Raw genomic sequence first — 23034 nt, 5'->3', positions numbered from 1 at the left:
GTTAATACACAGGGACAGATAATATGGATTATAGACTTCAGTTCTGCATTCAACACCATAATACCACAACAACTCATCTGCAAACTTGACAAACTGGGACTCAGTACCTACCTCTGCAACTGGCTACTGGACTTCCTCTGTCAGAGGCCCCAAGTAGTACGTGTTGGCAACAATACCTCAAGCAGCATCACACTGAGCACAGGGGCCCCAAGGCTGCGTGCTCAGTCCAGCTGCTCTTCACCCTGCTGGACGATGACTGCACTGCAACCTACAGCAACAATCACATAGTGAAATTTGCTGACGACACAACTCTGGTGGGTCTCATCGCCAAGGGCGACGAGACTCAATACAGGTTGGAGGTCGACCATCTGACCCGTGGTGCAGGGACAACAACCTCCTGCTGAACGTCCAGCAAGACCAAAGAGATTGTTGTTGACTTCCGGAGAGGTCACACCCAACACCTGCCACTGACCATCGACGGTGCTGTGGTGGAGAGAGAGAGCAGCACCAAATTCCTGGGGGTGCACATCAGTGAAGACCTCTCCTGGACCACCAACACTGCATCACTGGCTTAAGAGGCTCAAGCGCCGCCTGTACTTCCCTCGCGGAAACTCAGGCGAGCAAGTGCTCCACCAGCCATCATGACCACATTCTACCGAGGCACTATTGAGAGCATCCTCTCCAGCTGTATCGCTGTGTGTGGGCGGAAGCTGCACTGAATACAACAGGAAAGCCCTGCAGCGCATAGTGAACACAGCTGGAAGGATCATTGGTGCTTCACTCCCCTCCCTGAAGGACATTTACACCACCCACCTCACCCGCAAGGCGACCAAAATTGTGAGTGATGCAAGTCACCCCGCTCACAATCTGTTTCATCTACTGCCCTCTGGGAAGAGGTACAGAAGCCTGCGCTCCCGCACTACCAGACTCACCAACAGCTTCATACACCAAGCTGTAAGGATGCTGAACTCTCTCCCTCCTCTCCCCCCTCCACCCTCAGCTACATAACATCCTGGACATTGGACCCACAATGGCCGCCTGCACTACTCCACTTGCACACTTGAACACTTGCACACTTGTACATTTTACAACTTGGTGTTGTTGTCCTGAAAACACAACACTTCTGCTGCTCTTACATAACTTGCACCACTATGCCACTTTCTTTATTACTTAGGTCAAACAGAACTACCCAAGCCTTTTATTGGCCTGACTTTGCACTAGTATTTTATTGACTGTCTATGCACAATTTCAACCAAATTTTGCTGCTCTTATTTTTTCATTATTATGTGTGCCCTCTTATTTACTTATTTACTTACTTTTTTGTTTACTTGAATGTTATGTTTGTCTGTGGACTTAAATTGGTAAAATATGTCTTGTCTTCACCGTGGGATAGTGAGAAACGTAATTTCGATCTCTTTGTATGTCTGGAACATGTGAAGAAATTGACAATAAAGCTGACTTTGACTTTGACTTTGATATGGTATTAATATGGTTTTGTTTCTTTTAAACAAGTATCAATTATAAATTATAATATCATGCAACTGCACTGACAAGGGAAGAGTAAATCCAAAAAAGGAGTCACACATGGCATCTCATCTGCAGTTCAAATGTCTATGTAAACTTTAATAAATACTCAATTTTCAACCATATGTACATATGCTCCATACTGTACAACACATTGTGTTTTTGCAACCATGGCAAACAGCCATAAGGCTGAAATAATTGCTCTTCAAAGCCTCTCATAGATGCAAAGAGTAAAATACTTTTTTTTATTTGAAGATTTTTTTCCTGCTTTAAAAATATTTACAATATGGAAAATAATTAAAAATATAATGCCACCAAATATAAAGATACATACATAATTATTTTAGCCTTATCCTTTTTCTATATCTTGGGCACATTATTATCAATAAGGTGCAAGTTAATTAACAAAGACAAACAGGCTGTTTTGTTTTCCACACAACAAAACAATGTATAAATGATTAGACTGTGGCATTTCCCATTTCCCTGAATAAAGGCAAATTACTTTTTTATATCCCACAAAGTGTCTTAGATCACAGAGCAGCCAAAGTAGCAATGTCCAGTCAGCACACATTTTTAAGCATCTGACAATACACAACATTTAATGATAGCACCAGCATTTCCTGGAACTCAATTGTGCCAGAAAGGGAATCAAAAGGTGTGAGTGCATCACAAGACCAATTGATTTGGACATGACGTGTTTTCATTCAACACTGCACTGATTGATGAAAATACTCCAAGTAAACACAGTGATAATAGAAAACCCTTGATGATGCCAATCAGGTATCATAAAGCTATAAATCCCTACTCAAACATTAGAGTATGATCCCCTAATATATCTTTGCACAAACCCTGATATTGTATCATATAGGACAGCCTCATATCAGAAAATAATGATTTTTATTTAGTATCTGTTTCTAGGTGGACCAATTTGTCATATAATTTTTGCTATTTCTTACTGTAAGTCAATTTGGTGTAGGTTGATTAGCATTACCTTGCCACACAGCCATATTTCACAAATAGGACATCTAAGACACCTATCAGTGTGGCATGTATTTTAGCTCTAATAGGTACATTAAACAAATTGCACGTAAAAAGGCTGCTAAAAATTAGGAGGATCCATAAAAAGGTTGCTAGTCATAAATATTTTTTCATCCCAATATCTCACTCACCCGTCTGAAACTAGACACTTTCCCTTTGCTATCCAGTGACATTTGGTTTGTTTGAAAAGTCAGTTTACTAAATGAGGACAGAGGGCCTCTAAAGTTTGTTTCAGGATGTTAAACGTGGTGACCACAATTATGCTGATCTGCCACAGACCTGGAGATCATTACACTTCACATTAATCAATATTTGATTTGTGTAATCGCTGATTGTTGGTAGTAGTCCCAAAGAGCCGTTGTTGTAGTGAGACATCTAGCATTTCATATTTCAAAGAAAGTGAAAATGAAATTGGCCAATGCATGTGCAGAGTTCCCAGACTTGTGGGAATTAGAGCTGGGTATGACTGGGAGTACAGACCCAAACGTTACAGGTACATGCAGGCAACACTTTCTTCTCTCTGTGTGGGCGTGTTGTTGTTGTTTGGATTAATGTACCAGGGACAACAACAACCAAACCCTTATCAAATAAATCAAGTAAATGATTACAAGACAATATACTTTTTTGTCTCATTCAAGAAGTATCTGAAAAAATATTACAGTACACAGCCCTGGCTCTGTAAACTGAAAACAAACACAGAGTGTGCCCCCACATTGCAGCCAATCAGAAACAGGTGTCATTATTTTTCACCTACAAACCTATGGAACACTGAGGGGAGGGATCTATCTTTGGGCTGTTGAGTCAAATAGAATCTCTTTAGAGTATCACTAACTCTGTCTTTAATCGAATGCAATTTTCCAACCTGATTGATTAAAATTCACTCTTTATTGGATTAAACGGCCCCCAACTTTTTCCACCCAACCTGCTCAACTATGTCACCAACACCTACTTCTAACTGATATTAATGGGACACTGAATTTCACTTCGCTTGCATGTATCTGTACAGCAAGAAACAACAAAATACAGCAGCAATGAATGGTAAATACTGTTGCAGCTATCACGGTACTGTTTATTGCGATAATAAAACAGACTGCAGTCTATGGCGACACTACCTCTAAGCATAATTAGATTTTGTGATAAGCTGCAATTGTGAAATTTCATTTGGAAAGCTACAGTCTGCCTAAGTTGAATGACTTAATGGTCTTGGCCTCTGTAATGCGCTACCCAATCTATATTGTTAATGGTGTTACAAAAATAAATAAAATGGATTGGAATGAAATTCTTGAATTTCCCCTGGGGATCAATAAAGTATCTATCTATCTATCTATCTATCTAAATTGAACTGACCGAAATAGAGATACGGAAAACATATGTGCCTCAACCTGTTTGGATATTTGAAAAAAAAAAACAGGGATTTTTCTTTCTCTTTAGAAGGATATCGCCAATATTTAGAAAATGTCATAAATTGTTTTGAATGTTAAAGCTAAAACAAATGTCGTGAGTAAAGCTTTTTCCATTCAAAGCAACTGTGCAAACATGTGCCAGTGGTTTCTTTATTCCACAAAGTTCAGTTTGCCATCCTCTACACTGTTAGGGGCTGAGGAAGCACAAGTACCATATTTGTATAGTTGACGTACCAAGAACAGCAGTGGGATTAAATCAATAACTTCAATCTGGGGAAAGATTTGTGCAGCGTTCTGTTGACAGATAACCTGTATGTGGACATCAGGCAGTCTGCTCTCGTTTCAGGCGCAAGAGGAAGTTCCGTTTCTCCTCAAGGAGTTCCTGGATGCGCTTGTTTCTTGTTCGTTCTCGTAGGAACACACGGCCACGTTGGGAAATGACATTATTCAGGGGGGCATCACTGTCTACCCCGATGATCCGGAAGGGAATATTGATGGCGTTACCCTCACTTGTTACCTCAGGCTGTGTGGCTAGCGTGCTAGTTGAAGTGATGGATGTCACTGGTGAAGTTGTTGTTGTCATTGTTGTTGTTGTCATGGTTGAGGTCTCAGTCTCCTGTTTGCTGTAGTCTGCAGGTGTTGATGGAGTGGTCACACTCTGAAGTAAGTGATCAGTGACTTCTAGCCAACCAGATGTGGTCAAATCCATGGCATCATCTTCACTGACAGTGATTCTGAGTGTGGAATCGTCAACTGTAACTGAACTGCTGGTTATCAAAGAGTCATCTATTACGTCTGTTGGACCCTCTGTTGGAGTATAATCAAGCCAGGTAGTGGCAGTGACAAGATTCTCCCTGTATTCAATGATGCTGTTCTCTGATGTGCCATTACTGGATGCGGTGACATGGGGAGCACTTGTCTGAGTGGGGGGAGCACTTGTCTGAGTGGGGAGGTTGCTGGGGCCAGTGAAAGATGTGCTGGCAGTGGTATGATGTTTACTGGTCTCAGCTGCACTAGTAAAGGTGGTGTTTGTCTGGCTCGTGATAAAAGGGGTTGTACTATAACTGTGGGTTGACTGGACTGTGGTGGTGGTAGTCGTATGCTGTGTGGTGTGGCTTGAACGTGTGGTTGGTTTAGATTGATCAGGAGTTGTGGTGTTGGCGGCACAAGAGCTGCAGCACAAGCGCAGGTATCCAGGCAGGTTACAGTACTGGCGTAGAACCTCCATACGGCAAAACACGGACCTGTCCTTCTGACACTTCTGCCCTGTAAAATAAGGAAAGAGAGACAAAGACTTTACAATACAGATCAAAATTAATTTACCTGTGATCAAGAAATAAGTTTATGTGCAGTGCCACTGCATATGTTTAATATTGTGCATAATTACGGTATGTTGTAGTAATAAGTGGTAATTGATGTGTATGTGTGCAGAAGAATGCAGGGTTTAGTCTTAAAGAAAGGCAAGCAGTTGTGTGATGCATTGGAAAGCAACTGAAATGAAAGATTGGCTGCATTGAGTATGGAAGGATCACTTAGTCATATTATAAATCAGTATGGAAGGATCACCTGTAGTCATATTACAAATCCTTAATTTTACATGGGCTCTAATTCAGTAGTCCAATCAGAATGGATTGGATGAAATGAAACTTTGAAAGTACTAAAATTGTTCAATGTCTTGAAGACATACAAACATTTTGTGTATTGTTGTTAAAACACATTGTGAACCTGTATTTGAGTAATGTTGTATGTTCCTGCAGACATTGAACAGTCTTGAAATTACTAGTTTTACACTACACTAACATTCAGTAAAGATATCATGTAAATGTGACTGTATTTTGTGAGTGGCAGACAACAACTTATCTGCTTTGGAACATGTAATCCTAAACACACTCATGAATCAGAAAACATCTCTATGGCAACCTAAAGATTTAATCACATGTTGAAATCACATGATAACATACGGATTTGACGTTTCAGGATCATGGCACAATTGTGGTATTGTCAGTCATTGTTTTGAGCTTGTTTTACATTTATGGTCTACCCTTGTTTTCTTCCTTCTACTAGTAATATTCATAAACAATTCAGAGGAGAAAATAAAATATAAATTCTTCTTTGACACATTTTTTTTTATTTTCTACAACTTTTGCAGTTGGTTATGACAGAAACTGAAACAATGAACTCCCCCCATTAATATATATTTATGTATATATATTTATATATATATTTATCTTTATATAGATTGTTTTCTTAATAAAAATAAATCAACTGTATCGAAAGTACAAGTTCACAGTCACTTTGGTAAAACACTTCATTACTTTGAAATCAATCAAACTGCAAAGAATGAGTATACATAAGTAAATAAATAGGTCATTAAATAAATAAACTACAGGTTTTCCATGATGATGTAAAAACTGTTATGGCACGTTTAAGTGTCATATATTAAACATTTACAAAACATTAATAAAGTTTCCCTGATAAATCAAAGTGCATATAGACGCAGTGCACGTAAGTCCATCTGAATGTTTCTGAACATTTGCCCCAAACGTTTTATCCCCACATTAGCCGACCAGGCGCAGCAGGCCAGTGAAGCCACAAAAACAGTTACCCATAGTAGATAATAGTATCATTGTTTCATAAGTAAGGAATTAACAGTCATGAACGTTATTAAATACAGTCAACACCAATGGTATATACAGTATCACACTGCAAGATCTGGCTTTATCCTCTTTTTGAGTTTTCCCCCAATCATTTCTGGCACATGACTTGTGATAGCTCGCTACATAACCACAGCTGAAATGTGATCACAAAACAATGATAAATCTGAAGTGTTTAGGAGACGCCCTGTGTCCTTTTTTACTCTTGCTCTAGCTAATTTAATACTTGATATCCGGACTATAGTCCGCCATTATCTAAAATATGTATTGGCTGTGGAAATTGTGTTGGTTGTAAATTTGGGGGTTTGAAGCTGCCTCTTTTTGTCTGTGATAAAACACACCTGTATGAGCAAAGCCACCACTCTTATAGATAAATGCCATTTACATTCAATCCAATATAAGGCATTGTTCTTGCGCTCAATGTCAGAAAGAAAACACATGTGCACGTAATAAAAAACAATGAGGTTTATGAGGTATTTTGCCGTATATCATTTTCTGGTTTTCTAGGTCTGCCAGTATCTCACTTAACATGTACACATCCCAAACACACTCATGGGTATAGGCATGCACACACACACACACACACACACACACACACACACACACACACACACACACACACACACACACACACACACACACACACACACACACGCCTCCTCCACACATATGGAATAGACGCAAACAAATGTATGTACACACACTAGCACACATATGCATATAAACCACACTCCCATAAATGGACATACACACAAGTACACACCCACTCATATGTAAACACACAAAATGGTAAACACTGGCCAGATACACACTCACACACATACATCCCAAACTCACTGTGCAATGGATGTGTATGTGTATGGCAGGAAATCAAAGTGAAACAAAGTCCTCCCACTCTTTTTGAAACAGAAACAACAGTGAGGCAACTGGCTGAACATGTCCTGCATAATAGAAGTCTACCCACATCCCCCTAACACTTTTCATCTTTTCCATAATTAAATATTTTCTTCTGTATTCATGTAAAACCAATAAAAAATCCACGTAACAGTCAAGGATCTGAGCGATCAATAGCAGTCCAAAGGGTTAGGCAAATAAGCTACAGCTTATTCAGGGTAAAATGAATTATTTGTTATATTATTGTTCATATAGACTCATATAGATTTATATTCATATATAAGTACAAATATATTTATGTGTGTGTGTGTGTGTATATATATATATATATATATATATATATATATATATATATGTTTATAGTTTGCAAGCACAAATAAGCTGCATTTATTGAAATTCAGTATTTAACAGTCGAGAGAGGATGGAGGATGAGGTGGAATGGTAATATAGATCTTTTGTGGAAAAGCCTCGACCCTGTTTTAATATGAAACATGTTAATCACCTCATTGCCACCATCATCTGCCAGCCACAAGGGATGGCATGTCAGCAGTGCACCCTTTTTATTTATTTATTTATTTATAAGGGCTGAGCAACAAAGACTCTTTCACATCTTGCACGTGCCTATGTGTTTCAATAGTCTGTTTATGTAGTGGAATGAGCACTTAGCAAAGATAACGCTCATTGTGATGAGTTCACATTCACAATAAAGCTTTCCTCATTCTTTTGTGTTTGGTTTTGTATTCTTTTTCCCCATATCACCTTAAGATGATGGCAGCACTTCAAAATGGCTGCCATCACAGGAGTGTAAACCAAAGCCAACCCAACAGCTTACGATGGGTGCCCAATAACAACGCTTCCTTCTCTCCCATACTAAAAACAAACTCACTCACCACCTGTTCTCGCTACCAATCAAACTGCAGTATACTTTTTTGAAACACGTTTTTTCCCCCTTGACATTTGAAATGAGTTTTTTTTTTCCCCGACCGGTCAGTGTTTCACAACACAGAGCTCCTCAGAGGTCAAGAGAGAGCGAGAGAAACAGTGATAGAGAAGGAGAGAGAGAGAGAGAGAGAGAGAGAGAGAAAGAGAGAGAGCAACACTGGAGAGCAGCACAGGAGTCTGCAGCCTTCAGCCCCTGTGGTCAGACACAAGCCTCCATGAGAGAAGACACACCACACCCCAGGACTGGGGAGGGGGGAAAAGAAGAGAAGTGTCAGGTGGCACCCCACCACCGTGGCCGGTCAGGGGAGCTTGCCCTGCAGAGAGAGGCAGAGGGACAGGGGCAGGGTCCAGCTGAGAGAGGGCATGCAGCGCAAGGCCAGTGCCAAGCTGGGGAGAGACTTTTTACTTGAGGAAATCTTTGGGGCAGGGTCGCGAGTGTTAGGCTTCGACAGCCACTGGATCAAGAAATTACCTGGAGAAGAGAAGGAGACGGTAGTCACTGGTTATGTTAGCTCAATATAGCAACAGGAAACAGTGCTCTATCCCTTCAAATACTGCTTGAATAATATTTCATTTCAGATAGTTTCCTAAAGATATGATGCTGCATAACTACCAAATCTGTGTTGACACTATGTTACCACTAAAATGTACTAATTTACAGCAGTTACTCCAACACACTTCTAATCATTATCTTCGTGGCACCCAATATGTGGCACTTTTTCACTAGGGGACAAAGCTCAGCCTCAGACTTCACTGTATTTCCGGTGTTTTCATTTCTGAGACTGGATAGTAAAACGCATAAGTGCACACAAGTGGGTGGATATACCCAGTGGCATCCACTCACTCTGACAGGGAGACATCAGGCACGTCTGCACTGTCGCAGGCTTGCTGTCCTCAAGGCATGATCCAGTGATAGTAGTGGCACGGTTGCGACACTGCACTTGCCGCTCTTGACTCCCACTACCGCATGTGACAGAACACTGTAATTACACACACACACACACACACACACACACCAATATACTCAGAGATGCATCCATAAAACAATCAGGTATAAACAGACATGCACCCATGCATACACACAAAATACAGACAGATTTGTCCAGCGCCTTTTACAGAGGAGCTTCAAACATGAAACACACACAACACACACACACACACACACACACACACACACACACACACACACACACACACACACACACACCTCAGACCAGGGTCCAACTTTCCAGTGTGGACAGGGGTGTCTGTTACAGGGCTGGCGAGAATCTGGCCGGTTGTCATTGCAGTATTTGTTGCGAATCTTGCGCTTGGTGCCATCTTCGAGGAGCTTGTAGCAGGAGACTGTCCGGGTCCTGTAGCCCAGCTTCCCACAGGTCTCACTGCATGGCTCCCAGGGTCCAACATCCCAGCTACAGAAGGAGATCAGAATGTGGATGAGGAAAAACTCCCACCCGCCATGTTCACAGAGTAATGGCAGATCAACTGGTAGCTGGGCCTGTAGGCCAGTTGACACTGTAATTAAAAAGGAATTACTTGACCAAGACTGAGGGCAAGATGTATGTACATTTGCGAACATAGCGTTATCAACACCATGGCCAACCCGCATGAAAGCGCACACTTTTATTCTTCAGTTTACGTGATATTTATCAAAACTGGAGTTCATCGGGTATTCGGTATTTCTCCACCCCCTACCGTATTATGCGAACGTTCACAACTGAACGGGATACTTCAATCACAAGTGCAGTTGAATGAAGTTAACTGATGACAACATTAAAATGAATCAAACGTTTAGCGATCATGAAATAATACAATACATGATAAGATGTCAACAAGCAGGGAGATAATGAAGATCAGTAGTTCTACTCAATCTACTTGTGCACATAGGCTATGGAAGATTGGTCAAATCTAGCAAGTAGGAAAGTGTAAGCGAATGACGTGAAAGTGAAAGTAAGACATTCGAAAGGCCAACGAAAGTTAAGGTTGCTTTTGATATAAAGAAGCAAAACTGGTTCTCTAAATAGCGATTCTGTTGTTTTTGAAAGTTCCTCTTATTGACACATTTAACCACAATTTGGATTAACACCTGCTTTTACAAGGCGGAAATATTTCACTGCAAAACAGACGTGCACTTTCATGGGCCGTTTTCGTACCGGGGAATACCTAATGAGGCGCATTTCACTCTTCTCCTCCCATCTTTTAACACAAAACTCCCACTTTCCCCTGACCCTCTTTTGAATGCATATGCATGACACGGAAAAGCGCAAATTGTCATTCTCAGCTCCTGTGACAGGCAGTGTGCGCTTTTACCTCAGTGTGGCCTGTTTGTACATACCTCGCCATGTTTTTATGTGCACGTTGCAAAACAGATACATGTTAGTACATCTGGCCCTGAGGGCTCTATCTAAATTTTCTGGGAGTGACATTCAGTGTAAATTTCAAATGATATTCTGTCAAATGACAACAGCCTGATCATAACCTTTAATAGTTCTTATAGGTCCATATACATACTGTATGTACTACTACACTGTTGTACACATTTGTCATGATTCTTACAAGTTTAGGTCGAGGTCTATAATTTCAAAGAGATGCATACATAGAACGGCTCTTATTAGTGCAATCAGCCTCCCTCCCACCTCTCCACTAATACACCAACACACATAGCTTACATGGGTAGTGGACACTCCTTCATGTTGCAGTATTTACTCTCTGTCGATGGTTTCTTCATGTGAGCACAGTGACGATTTTCCACCTTCACTGAGTCTGTGGTTTTCATACAGGCATATAGTGGATGTTGCTGACCTTCGCAGAGGAAAACAAAAAAACACACAAAAACACAGCAGCAGGTGTTAAATAATAGAACACAACACTTAAATAGGATATTAAAATACAAGACATAAATGATAATTAATTTAGCTTAGTTGCCACTGATGTGATAATGGTGGATCTATTAATATAAAATCAAATTTAAGTTGCTTATTTAGTCAGGTGTATTTTCTAATTCAACATTTTCCTGGAGAAAGACCATATATGTGTATGTCATACACAATATGGCAGGCTATTAGGAGGCTATTAGGTTACAATTAATGAATTATGTTCTGCCGTCATATAAAGTGAAAGACAGTATGCTGTGGCAATCCCACAGCTCCTTTCCTATGAAGTGGTCGCAGTGTGTAGGCTACTTTACATTGGTACTAATTTATTACACTTTGAACCATGAATGTCCAAGCATTAAATCAACTCATTGGCAGGAGGTATTGCTTCTTTTAAACAGGTGGTGCTCTAGTCAAATCAAATGTGATCACTGACTAGTTCTAGTTAAACATAGAAGCAACCCATGAGAAGCCTGGGGAGGCAGTACAAGGCAGAGCTTATGGACAAACAGATGGGGGGAACCGGGATGAAACAGCTCTCACAAGGCCTGGCAAAGATCGATCAGAGCCAACTCCCAGGGAAGTACAAGGTCTGGTGCTACCAATTCACACTCTACAGGAGGGTGATGTGGCCACTGAAAATGAGTGAGATCCCCTCATCCAGCGCAAGTAAGATGGATGGAGAAGCCAACGCATTTATCAGAAGTGGGTGGGGCTGCCATGGTGCCTCAACACCCAACAGCTGTGGCCTCAATCCATCCGTTTGGGCTGAAAGCAGGAAAAGACCAGGCTTGTTCTCCAGTGGAGAGACTCCGCTGACCAGGCTATAAGGAACGCAAACCCCAAGATTCTGATAGGCCGGAAGTGGAATGCCCAAACTGAGGTCGACCAAGCCGTCAGTCGTCTGCAACATCAAGCGATTGTCGGCAGGGCTAGGGTGGGGAGAAGCGCCGCGGTTCTGGTGCAAGACCAACCACAAAGAGAGGAAGGAGATGGTGGTGGCAGAGGTGACAAGAATGGAGGAAGAGCGCTACAAGATCAAGGCCGTGTCGCAGGGCCGACAGAGAAGCTGGACAACCGTCTACAAATGTAAGAAGGTCAAGTACTCAGAGCTGGCTGCTGAGGGCCGGGAGGCTGGCTGGAAGACCACCATCTATCCAGTGGAGTCTGGATGCCGAGGCTAGGAAGGCAACCAGAGAGCTAGCGGAGGAGGGAACCTGAAGAACACAACCGAAGAGCTAGCAGAGGAGGGAAGCACTGTTTCCCAAACTTTTTTTCTGGGGTCCCACTTTTTAAAAATGCCAGACTATCGCGACCCAACTCGTGACTGTGGTAGTTAATAAACTAGATCCTAACGGAAAGCTGTTAGCTTTCCTAAGCTATATAAGGTATAAGATAGGGGTATTACACAATATAAATTGTCACTAGGCTATGCTGGTGACCCAAATAAAATCTCCTACGACCCACCTGTGGGACGCGACCCAGTCTTTGGGAACCAATGCTCTAGAGGGAACCTGAAGAAGGCCACCAAAGAGCTAGTGGAGGAGGGAACCTGAAGAAGGCCACCAAAGAGCTAGTGGAGGAGGGAACCTGAAGAAGGCCACCAAAGAGCTAGTGGAGGAGGGAACCTGAAGAAGGCTCTGGCTGAGGAGGAAAAATAAGAGCTGGGAAAGAACAACTAACCAGCAGAGGAAACACCTATCAGCTGCAGGGGGTGACAGGGAGACGTCCCTGTTGCTGCTCCACCACCACGAGACGTTCCAGGATTAAAGGAGCGGAACATTGGCGAATGATGGTTCCTGGCTGATGACCCTGCAGCTGAACCATTGGCACTGGAGGAGGTGCGACCGGCAGCAATGCCTAGCAGGTGTTCCACCTACCTGTACATTTCACGGAACACGTTGTAGGACTAAGGGTGTTTTCACCATTGGTCCCTTTCAGGCCTCTAAACGAACTCAGAAAGATGTGCATATGTGAACATGCCAACTGTACCGAACCCCTCTAACGCGAACCGAACTGAGACCACCTCAGGAGGTAGTCTCGGCACGGTTCTCTTTAAAGTCCACGGCATGGTTCGCATTATCTGTGCATTGTGAACACAAATCACCCTGGGTTCTCTTTCACATTCTGCATTGTAGGCTAGCCTATTTTGTTCTACTTGACTTACCAAGAGAAGGCATGTCGTCTATTATAATAATAAAAAGAAACAATATTATCATTAGGCTCATGATAGGGCTACAGACATTTGTAGGCTAATTTGGCTACAGCTAAACAAGTTTGTTCTAATGTTAAAATTAGACTGAATATCTGTTCATTCAAACTAACAATGTAGAATTCAGAAAACTGGATTACATTGCTCACCATTTTTCATGATCTGCTAGCTAGGTTATTATCTCTCTGTCTAACTCTTCTTGCATGTGGCAAGCATACTAGAGACTGTGCAGCGCAGTTAACAAGCTTCTGTTCACTTGTCATTTTGGATGTGAGCTAAAGTTGGACATAGCAACAGTAACCAGGTGGGGCAGGCCTGCCACTGAACTAGAAAGTGTGATTGGCTGGCGTGTTGACTGACAGTTCAAGAGGATATTATATTTATACAGTAGAATGAATTCAGAATTTCAGAATTCATTCTGAAAATATATTAACATATATATAAATATATATATTGGAAAAGAAATGTATTTATGAAACAATTAATTATCATAACACACCAATTATGGGTTATGATAATTATTTCAACCTGATAATTAATGATGATGAAAATATAACCCAGAGCAACTACATAGCCCATAATCCAAAGCTGTAGCCTAAGGTCTGAGATCTGCAGAGAAGGTATAGTGTAAACATGAAGAAAACTGAGGTCCCATCAGAGCTGAAGTGCACCAGAAAGAGATCTGAGTCCTCTTTCAAATGAACTCACAATGTGAATACAAAATGAACTAAGTTTTTTGGTCCTCTTTCTGGTCCTCTTCTAGTGGACTGAGTTTGGTTCTCTTAAAAGGTACTACTGTATATGTGAAAACACACTACCACATATTGAACATATTTTTAAAATGGAATATCTATGGCAACAATAATAACAAAGGCAGGCTTAATTGTTCGTCCAAAAATTCTCTGAGTAAAGTCACAACTACAAGAGACAAAACCTTTGCAATACATTCTTTCAGTTTCAATTTCATACTTAATTGCCCAAACTCTAGGACATCACTACACTGCTGGTCTGTTTAGTATGGGCCGTAGTTCCCATTGTGCGGCTCCATACCTCTTCCACACGGCTTGCTGCATGGTGACCAGCCTTCCAGCACCCACTTGTATAAAACAGCATCATCCAGAGGGATGTTGTTTTCGTTGGCTGAGGGAGACTCATTTTTGATGATGAACTTGTAGGACAGGGTGATTTTTGTTTCACCATTGGTATGAATCTGAGGTAGAGAAATTGATTAATTAATTGAGTGAGTGAGAGGTTTGAGAATGATTGTGAGGTTTAAATGTGTATGCATATTAGGGTGTGTTTAATACCATAATGACTGTGTCATGTCTTAGAGGGCCAGTAGTCTGAAGTGTCTCTTTGTCTTTGTCCTTCTCATACTCCCATTCCACACCCTTCTCAATCACAGAAGTGAATTCTGGGAATTTCCTGTCTGCATTCAGGAAGAACTGGCCATTTGCTTTGTTCTTCACCACTACAACAAAAATAAATCAACTGTTGCATTTAGCTTGCATTATAAACACATTATACATGTTATACAGCAAGCGTTACATATCTTCCTGTAGAGAATTGAATACATGAGTGCACATTGGCAGTTGCTAAACCACGATTGCATACCACTGGCTACACTTAGACATGTGATTTATGTTGCCCGTCTGGGTTTAGGTCTTTCCATCAAGTTTTCGTAAAGTAAGATATCAAAAGCACCAACACAATCAGTACTTTGCATCAGTGGAAGTGGCATGCGATGAGAGCTCCTGCAGTACCTAAGGCATGTGGGGCTCCCTTGGGAATTTGGACGAGTAGATGTCTGGCCCCACGTGGGATTTCAAGTACTCTCAGGTAACCTGCAACCACAATGAGAACAGATCCAGAGCACTTGTTTTAGTTGTCAGTGATATAAAACGAAACCAGCACTATTGATCCAAAACACATAAAAATTCTATCTAGGTCCAATAAATAATCTAGGAGTTTGTTCTGAGTCCTCTTTTGAAAGCCTCGTTGCAAAGCTTCTTTAAATCTGAGATCAGACTGGAGAATGCTGAGGTTTGTTTAGGTCGGAGGTCTTGCAGTTCATTGCTCACTACCTTGAAACAGTCTGCAACCAGCATGCCAACCATATGTGCTGCCAACCTGCCACATACATCATTAGGCAATCCATGAACACCTGAGACTAATTACCAAAAGGCTGAGAGGAGACCAGTGTGGTCTTGGGGGGCTGTCAGAGATAGTGCTAAAGGCCTGTGGTGCTGTCCCCAACCCTCAGCTCTCGCTTTCTTACACTTACTCTCACTTGCAGACTATGGTTCTTCATGTGGAGCTTTATGTATTATATTTGTATGTCCACTGAATTTTGGGTTTGACTTACACTTCAGACCACTAGATGGCGATACTTTCCTTAAAATGACTGCATAACTGTTGTCTTGTCGCGGCCTCAGAAAGCCTGTCTACAAAATGGCACAAACCATCTGGTGCATATTGGTCACAAATCTGGCAATGTTGTGGGAATATGCAAGTTCCTCTGGACGTCTGCAATGTTCCTCACATGAGAGTGTTTGCATGGCCAAACACAACACATGAGAACCCTAGGAACACACTCTTGTTTACAAAGCCCACATTTAGCAAGAGTTTGTTGCAAGAGCAATGAGCACACTTGATCAAAACAATCAAGGATAATTTGTAAATATGAAATACGATTTCAGTTTCAACATCATATAATAAGATTGTCTTGTGCTAAAAACGATGACCTGTAAAATACAAAGCAACCAATCATGGTAAACTTCTCTGTTTGGCATAACAGCAGTTCTCATGCTGAACCTGTGTGCTTGGGATCTCTTCCTCTCTAAATGTTCATTGACTAGGTTATGTCAGTTCCAGTGGCTCTGCTTTGCGGCGTGTTTTGTCTTGGAGGTAACTTCAAAAGAAAAGCCATTAAAATGATACATAACAGAATCAGTCTCGTAGAGACAAACATATAATCTGTTCCAGTATGCTCACAGAGTTCTGTCAATGACACAGAGTTTACAATTACTTCATCTAAAACCAAAACATGTGAACTATTAAACTGAGGAGTCTTTCATCTGCAGGATTTAAATGCACTTCCAAAAGAACATTCACAAACAGTACTGATTTTAAACATTCAGTTATTGGAGGCCTTCTGAGCACTGAGTTCATGCTAATTAGCACATATGTTAATTACTAAATAAAAAAAGTCACCACAGCACGATATGTGTTTTCAGTAAAAAACAATTTGTAAAACTTAAACATTATATTGTCGAGATATGTTATAGTTTAGCATGCCTGATGTAGTGCTTGTGGATATGCTCATGGAGAATGACATGTATGCTATGCATGGTCTGTGTGAGCAGCTCTGTGTTTATTTAGTGTGGTGTACAGGAGGTCAGTACCTGGTTTCTTGGGGTAGTGTGTGACGTTGTCCTTTCTGACATGGCAGCTGGAGCTGTCACCCCCACACACTCCACAGTTGTCCTCTTGTTGCATGGAGCCAACCACTCCATCACAGCCCACTTTCTACACACACACACACCCACACACACACACACGCACACACATGCACACACGCGCACACACGCGCACACACACACACACAATTAGCATTTTGAGCAATCTCATTCCAATCCTGACATAAGAGCTACAGTATTTTGGCATTTGGCCCATCGCTGGCTAAACCCAAGATGTTCCTCTCTCTCTCTCTCTCTCTCTCTCTCTCTCTCTCTCCCTCTGTCTGTCCCTCCCTCCCTCTGCCTGTCTGCACATGTCACAGTCCCTCCTCAGCCCGTGGCTGTCAGTTGGGCTCTCCAGCCCCTGACCCTCTGCCCTGTTTGGGATTCTACACAATCACTGCCTGTCACACGCAGGGGAGGAGGCAGGGAAGTGAGGGAGACAGAGAGAGAGAGAGAGAGAGAGATGGAAAGGGAGAGAGAGAGGGAGGGGAAGAGTGTGCGACTGTTCTGATGGTGTGCGTGCTAAAGAAGACAGGTTGTGGCTTTGAGCACTTACATCAAAATAAAAAGACAGAAATGTGATGAAACAAAAACACAACTGCTTTTCCCCCCGCTCCAGCGCAACAGGACGCCAAGGCCAGCTAATGGCGCATCACTCTAAACTGCAGTCATGAGGGAGTCGTTGTGCCCTGGCTGTGGCTTCCAGTTACTGGAAAAATATAGTGTGCCAACAGCAAAATAACCCACACACAGACACAACACGTCCAAACACACTCAAGTGTGTGAACATATGCACTCCGTACAGTACTCTGCTTCTGTGCAACACACTCACCTCACAGCTGCCACGCACACACACACTGTAGGGGTCTTTGTAAGAGCAGCGTGTTCCGTCCTCCACCATGGGCTTCATACTGACCACGTGTCGCGTCTCCTTGGACTGGCAGTGCAACTGGCAGCGCTGCTTAGCTGAGGGTCACCACAATGGAGGAACACAAAAACAGACACACAGCAATACTGAATTCCAAAGCATTTCTAAGACGGATGCATACAGTACAGTAAACTGTCTTGTACAAGCACAGGTGTTCATAAATGTTTTTGCAAATCGTATCACAGTAACTGAACTGCGTTTGGTAATGCTAGTCACAAGGTTCCCTGCTATTGTTCCTGAGACTGTGGGAGTGTGTTGTGGTGGGAGAGACTAGAATCCCTTTCAGTTCTCAGAGGTCTAAGTGACTGCATCTGATGGCATGTTGAGCCCTGTGTGTATTGTTAAGCCCCAGCCCCCTTTTTCCTTCAATCTTTAATACACAATTGTTAACCCACATGACATGTTTTTTTCAGAATAAAGCCTTCCACCTACAATGCAAGGACTGCGTGCTTAGTTTGTTGCAGATGTTTTCAGTAGGGCAAATCGCATGCAATGTGTTTCATATTTGGAGTCAACAAATGTCTAATCCAAGGGAATGGATTGGACTGGATGGGATGTGTTCACAGTGAGTCATGTTGGAACTATGCTGTTACAGCCAACTCAGCTGTCCATCCCCACCATGTAACCCGGCGCACCATCTCAGGACAGTTCCTCCATTCCAATTAAAAAGGAATTTGCTATGAAGAGCTAATCCATGTTACATGTCAGGTTCAGACAGACAAGTTCAAACAGATGGAGCCTTAGTCTCACTATTAATAATCCACCTCATCCACCAGCTGTGCAGGAGCCTGGCAGGGGTGGTGCTCTATTGGCGTGAGAGAAAGACACTATCATATGTGTGGCACTGAGTAGTGATACAGTAATGGCACTTGTTTGTTTGTACAATAGTGAAATAAGTTGGATGCTGTCACACAATAGTCCTGCTTTTGTTCATAAAAACAAGTCATATTGGATGCTCATTCATGGTTGTCTGTAACAACATAATATTACGTTACTTGGTTAGTGATCATTTCCTGATCAAAATGTTAACCTGTGCAAATGTGGTATAAAAGAGCAAAGCATTAATAAAACTGATCTGGAGAAATCCCAAGCTGTCTTTAGCAAATCAAACCGATCTACTTCATTAGTGGTGCACTCACACAGTCATAAAAGCATTTAGCAAAATACAGATAATATTTTGGAAAGCAAAACAACATGACACTAACTGTAATTCAGCTGACATTAACTTAATTTTGAACACGTGTTGTCTTTTAAGAAGGCAGCAATAAAGAAGTCTGGTGTGGCAGTCTTGTGGGAAGAAGTGAGTTTGCTTGTTTGGCCTCAAATAAGATGATTTCATATACATCCCAGAGGAGCAGCCAATCGGCCCAGCAATACTACAGCATAGCATCAGACTCCCTCGGATGACACAATCCCTGTTTTAGGAAGTCTGTGTGGAAAGTGTGGGATAGAAAATTGGTATTTTTGTAACGATTGAATTTCCATGTGCTTTGATTCACAACAGCTGCTCGTGGTTCACTGTGGTGGTAACACAGAGCGAGGCTGAGCCGAGAGAAAGGGGGAGGAGAGGGACAGGGGAGTGGGGGGGTTGGATGCAGGGATGCATGCAGCTTTGGCTGTTTTGATTACATGAGACAGATTGGCAGGCCGAGGGAAGTAGGTTATACATAAGCTCATGTGCTGCCAAACAGAAACCCCATCAGGGAAAAGGAATGGGGTGATGTTTGGATCTTGAGTGCAAAACAAGGTTAGTTGTAAGAACATGGCCAGTTTGTTTTGAGAACTAAGATTCCATTGAAGGTTAGAGTCAAGTTTACATTCATGTTGAAATGTTCTTGAGCGCGACCCAAAGCGTGAGGGAAGCCCAGCCCTGGGCAGTGCTTACGGTCTCTGTGCTCGTAAGGCAGCCAGTGGTGCTTGGCATTCTGGTCGTCGAGGGTGTAGGCCCACATGAGGCACTGCTTCTCCCTGAAGTCCTGGTAGGGCCCCTCGCACTCCTCACGGCTGCACAGCTCAAACTGATACGTCAGGCCCTCGCACATGCGGCCACCATTGGCAGGGCTAAAAAGAGACAAGACAGTTCAACACTAGCACTAGGAAACCAAGCTGATCTCAGTGATAATAATGACACAGATGCACATAGAAGATGCATTATATCATGGGAAAATGGCATTATATAGGATCTCTAACAAACATGCATTATGTTTCTCATACAGTACATTACGTGTTAAAGTGCATCAGAAACTCAACAGGAACCTACAGTACAACATATTAACTGTATGTCTTTCAAATGGTACTAATCATGAGGCAAATAAATGAGTAACCTGCTTGTTCCAGGTGATATGTCTGCGTACCCTTAAATAATGGCATCACTTCATAATGCTCTCCAAATACACCACATGATCACATACACAATATGGATGTAGCGCACACACTCACTGAGGATTGTTGCAGTGGCGCGTGCGGAAGCGGACACCTCCCCCACAGGAGCGCGAGCACTGGCCCCATGGACTCCAGGAGCTCCACTGACCATCCTGCCTGATGAGGTCTGGGCTCAGCATCACGCAGTGGCCTTTAAAACAGTGCTGCACCAGGACACAGCAACAGAGGGACAGTCAGTGGGGGAAACCACACGAATAGCACTCAGACATACTGGTCACACTGGGACCACTATCTAAATGCAAATAATACATTCTCAGACCAATGCAGAGAAACTGTGTGTCTAATATAATATTTATATATGTATACGTGTGCTTGCATGCCCATGTGCTTGTGTGTGTGTATACCAAGCCATCTCCACACATCGTCCCATCGATGGGTGGGCCTTTTTTGGTTTTGCAGAAGAAAGGGTTGTCAGGATGACTGCACCACAGTTGTTTGCACGGGTCAAATGGCCGGTACTAAAGAGGACAAAACAAAACAGACGAGCTTCCTCACTCCCTTCTAGTGTCACTCCCGTGGCTCCATACAGTATGCCCTGCTAGCTCAGCTGTGTCTAACAGCGCCAAGGGATACGATAGCATACTGTATACCTGTCAACCAGCCACAGCACTTTCAGCCCAGTAATACATCAAGTAGACACTTACTCTCATCAACACTCAGAATTCAAATGCTATTTATGTTACTCAGACACAACCACACACACACACACACACACAAACATCACTCTAATAAATTCTTACAGCATCTGTGTTTCCATAGAGAGAAACACACTCCCCAACAAACCCTGGCATGAAGAGATTTTACTCAAGTCTCAACTCAACTCTCCTGTAGAGTAAAATGGAGAGTACAGTTGCACAACAGACACATTATCAACAATCCACATACGAGAGATTGACTGGACTGGACTGGACAATGTACAGGTACAAGATCACAATAGAAAACCACAATGAACAACAGTGATACACCTGGTGCCGCCTTCAAACCTTCAAGCACAACAGGAAAAAACAAATCTTCACAGTGTATAGATACAAACAGGAGACAGAATGCCACTACATGCAAAAAACAACCAAAATCAAGATACTCCCAAACTAAACATAAAACATGAAGAAAAGGTTCTCATTGGTGGCCCTGGCATGATGATGAGCAAGGAGAACACATGAACGCAAAGGTGGAAAGTTTAAAGATGGTGCCTTTCTTGACACTTGTGACTCTGGGACTGTGAGCCACACACAGGAGGTCTTAACATTGTTGTTCATGTCAATTTCAGCCCATAATGCTGAGATTGTAAATAACTCAGACTCAGAATAACTCAGAGTCATTCACTGGTGGGCAGTGGTGTCCTCTGTCTCCCTCTGTAAACTTGACCATCAGGGCTCCCTGTGTGAGATGAGCTGCTAAGGGAGTGTGTGCTGCAGGGATCGGAGGTCAAAGTGCCACTGCCTGTTTTACAGGATGTCAGGTCAGAAAAGCCAACACACTGACCTGCAGGAAGCCTAACTCCAAAGTCAGTCTGTGCACTTTCAAAGATGCTCATTCAGGATCTACAGTGTATCTTGGCATGAAGGATGTCCGGCAACTACCTGGCCACAGTATCAGCAGTTCAGTCTCTAATGGTCAGAGTGACTGGGATCCCTCCAATAGCCAGTCAAAATGTCTTGCCTTTTGGGTAAGGACACTACTGTAACTATATGCTGAAGACAATACAGGGGCAGAAAGGCAACTAAATAATGCCTGAGAGATATCCGCCTGAATGTAGAGTTAGCTTTAAGCCTCCTGCAGAACAAATGTCTATAATGTGACAATGGTTTTAAAAGAAAAATATGAAAAATATACTGTTATTTGAAGAAATAATAACAACCAATGGTACCAGATTGGACTAAGTGGGGAAGAAAGATGTGACCGCATGGCTCTACGAAGGGGATAACCTTACCTGGTTTCCTGACTGTCCCACCTTTTGCAGCTATGGGAATGGGTGGACAGGTGAATACAGTGCAGTGTAGCAGTGGCTACAGCTAGTCTGGACTGTGCACTTTGCCTAACCTTTATCATCTCTAAATAATACTGTGACAACTGCTATTTATACTTATTTGATATTGGTCTATATAATTAAGTATGGGTGGATCCTCTATGGATTTTAATTGTGTTTACTGATGTTTTGAGTTAATTGTTATTTAAATAGTGTATTCAAATACTTAGTTATTCAATACTTTTGTTCTGTGACATCCTGTAAATGAGGGAAAGTTCACAGTGAAACTTCAAAAGGACCAATTTCTGTAAATTACCTCATTGTTACTGTAATGAATGGTATTGTGTGCTAAAACAATCAATACACAAATCAATGTCCAGAGAGGTTTAGTTATTGTCACTGTAGATTAAGTCGGGATTTCCCAGGCAATGTATAGAATGTACTGTATTCTTCATTGTACTGTAAGATGCTTTGGAGAAAAAGATCAAACTAAGCTTTGCCATCTCACCACAACTAACCATGTATCTTATGACAATGAACACTGTGTTTGCCCTACTTACAAGTGCAGATTTAAAAATGAAACTGATATTTTCTAATGGAAAGTGACAATTTTACAAAGACTGTAATGCTAGGTGTATGCTGAGGAAAACATGTACCGGTATTTACATTATTCATTCATTCATTCATTATTTTGTCA

At 42.1% G+C, this 23034-nt stretch overlaps 1 protein-coding gene across 2 annotated transcripts in view; it reads right to left on the bottom strand.

Moving 5' to 3' along the window:
• Positions 1-1639: 1639 nt before the first annotated feature.
• Positions 1640-23034, bottom strand: part of LOC125286579 (A disintegrin and metalloproteinase with thrombospondin motifs 2-like) — a 122548-nt gene continuing 101153 nt past the window's right edge. For both annotated transcript variants that reach the window (XM_048231768.1, XM_048231769.1), the window contains exons 10-23: positions 22302-22331; positions 20716-20829; positions 20369-20514; positions 19815-19990; positions 17834-17967; positions 16945-17068; positions 15304-15384; positions 14848-15011; positions 14591-14750; positions 11125-11257; positions 9663-9867; positions 9300-9435; positions 8862-8927; positions 1640-5231 (exon numbers count right to left, since the gene is read on the bottom strand). In XM_048231768.1, the coding sequence (XP_048087725.1) occupies positions 4288-5231; positions 8862-8927; positions 9300-9435; positions 9663-9867; positions 11125-11257; positions 14591-14750; positions 14848-15011; positions 15304-15384; positions 16945-17068; positions 17834-17967; positions 19815-19990; positions 20369-20514; positions 20716-20829; positions 22302-22331 (2613 nt within the window). In that variant the 3' untranslated portion in view covers positions 1640-4287. The remainder of the gene's footprint in view (positions 5232-8861; positions 8928-9299; positions 9436-9662; positions 9868-11124; positions 11258-14590; positions 14751-14847; positions 15012-15303; positions 15385-16944; positions 17069-17833; positions 17968-19814; positions 19991-20368; positions 20515-20715; positions 20830-22301; positions 22332-23034) is intronic.

This window comes from Alosa alosa, chromosome 21 (genome assembly GCF_017589495.1).
Source record: "Alosa alosa isolate M-15738 ecotype Scorff River chromosome 21, AALO_Geno_1.1, whole genome shotgun sequence".
Taxonomy (NCBI): Eukaryota; Metazoa; Chordata; class Actinopteri; order Clupeiformes; family Clupeidae; genus Alosa; species Alosa alosa.
Note: the sequence above shows the minus strand (reverse complement) of the source record. Positions and strands in the feature narration are given on the sequence as shown.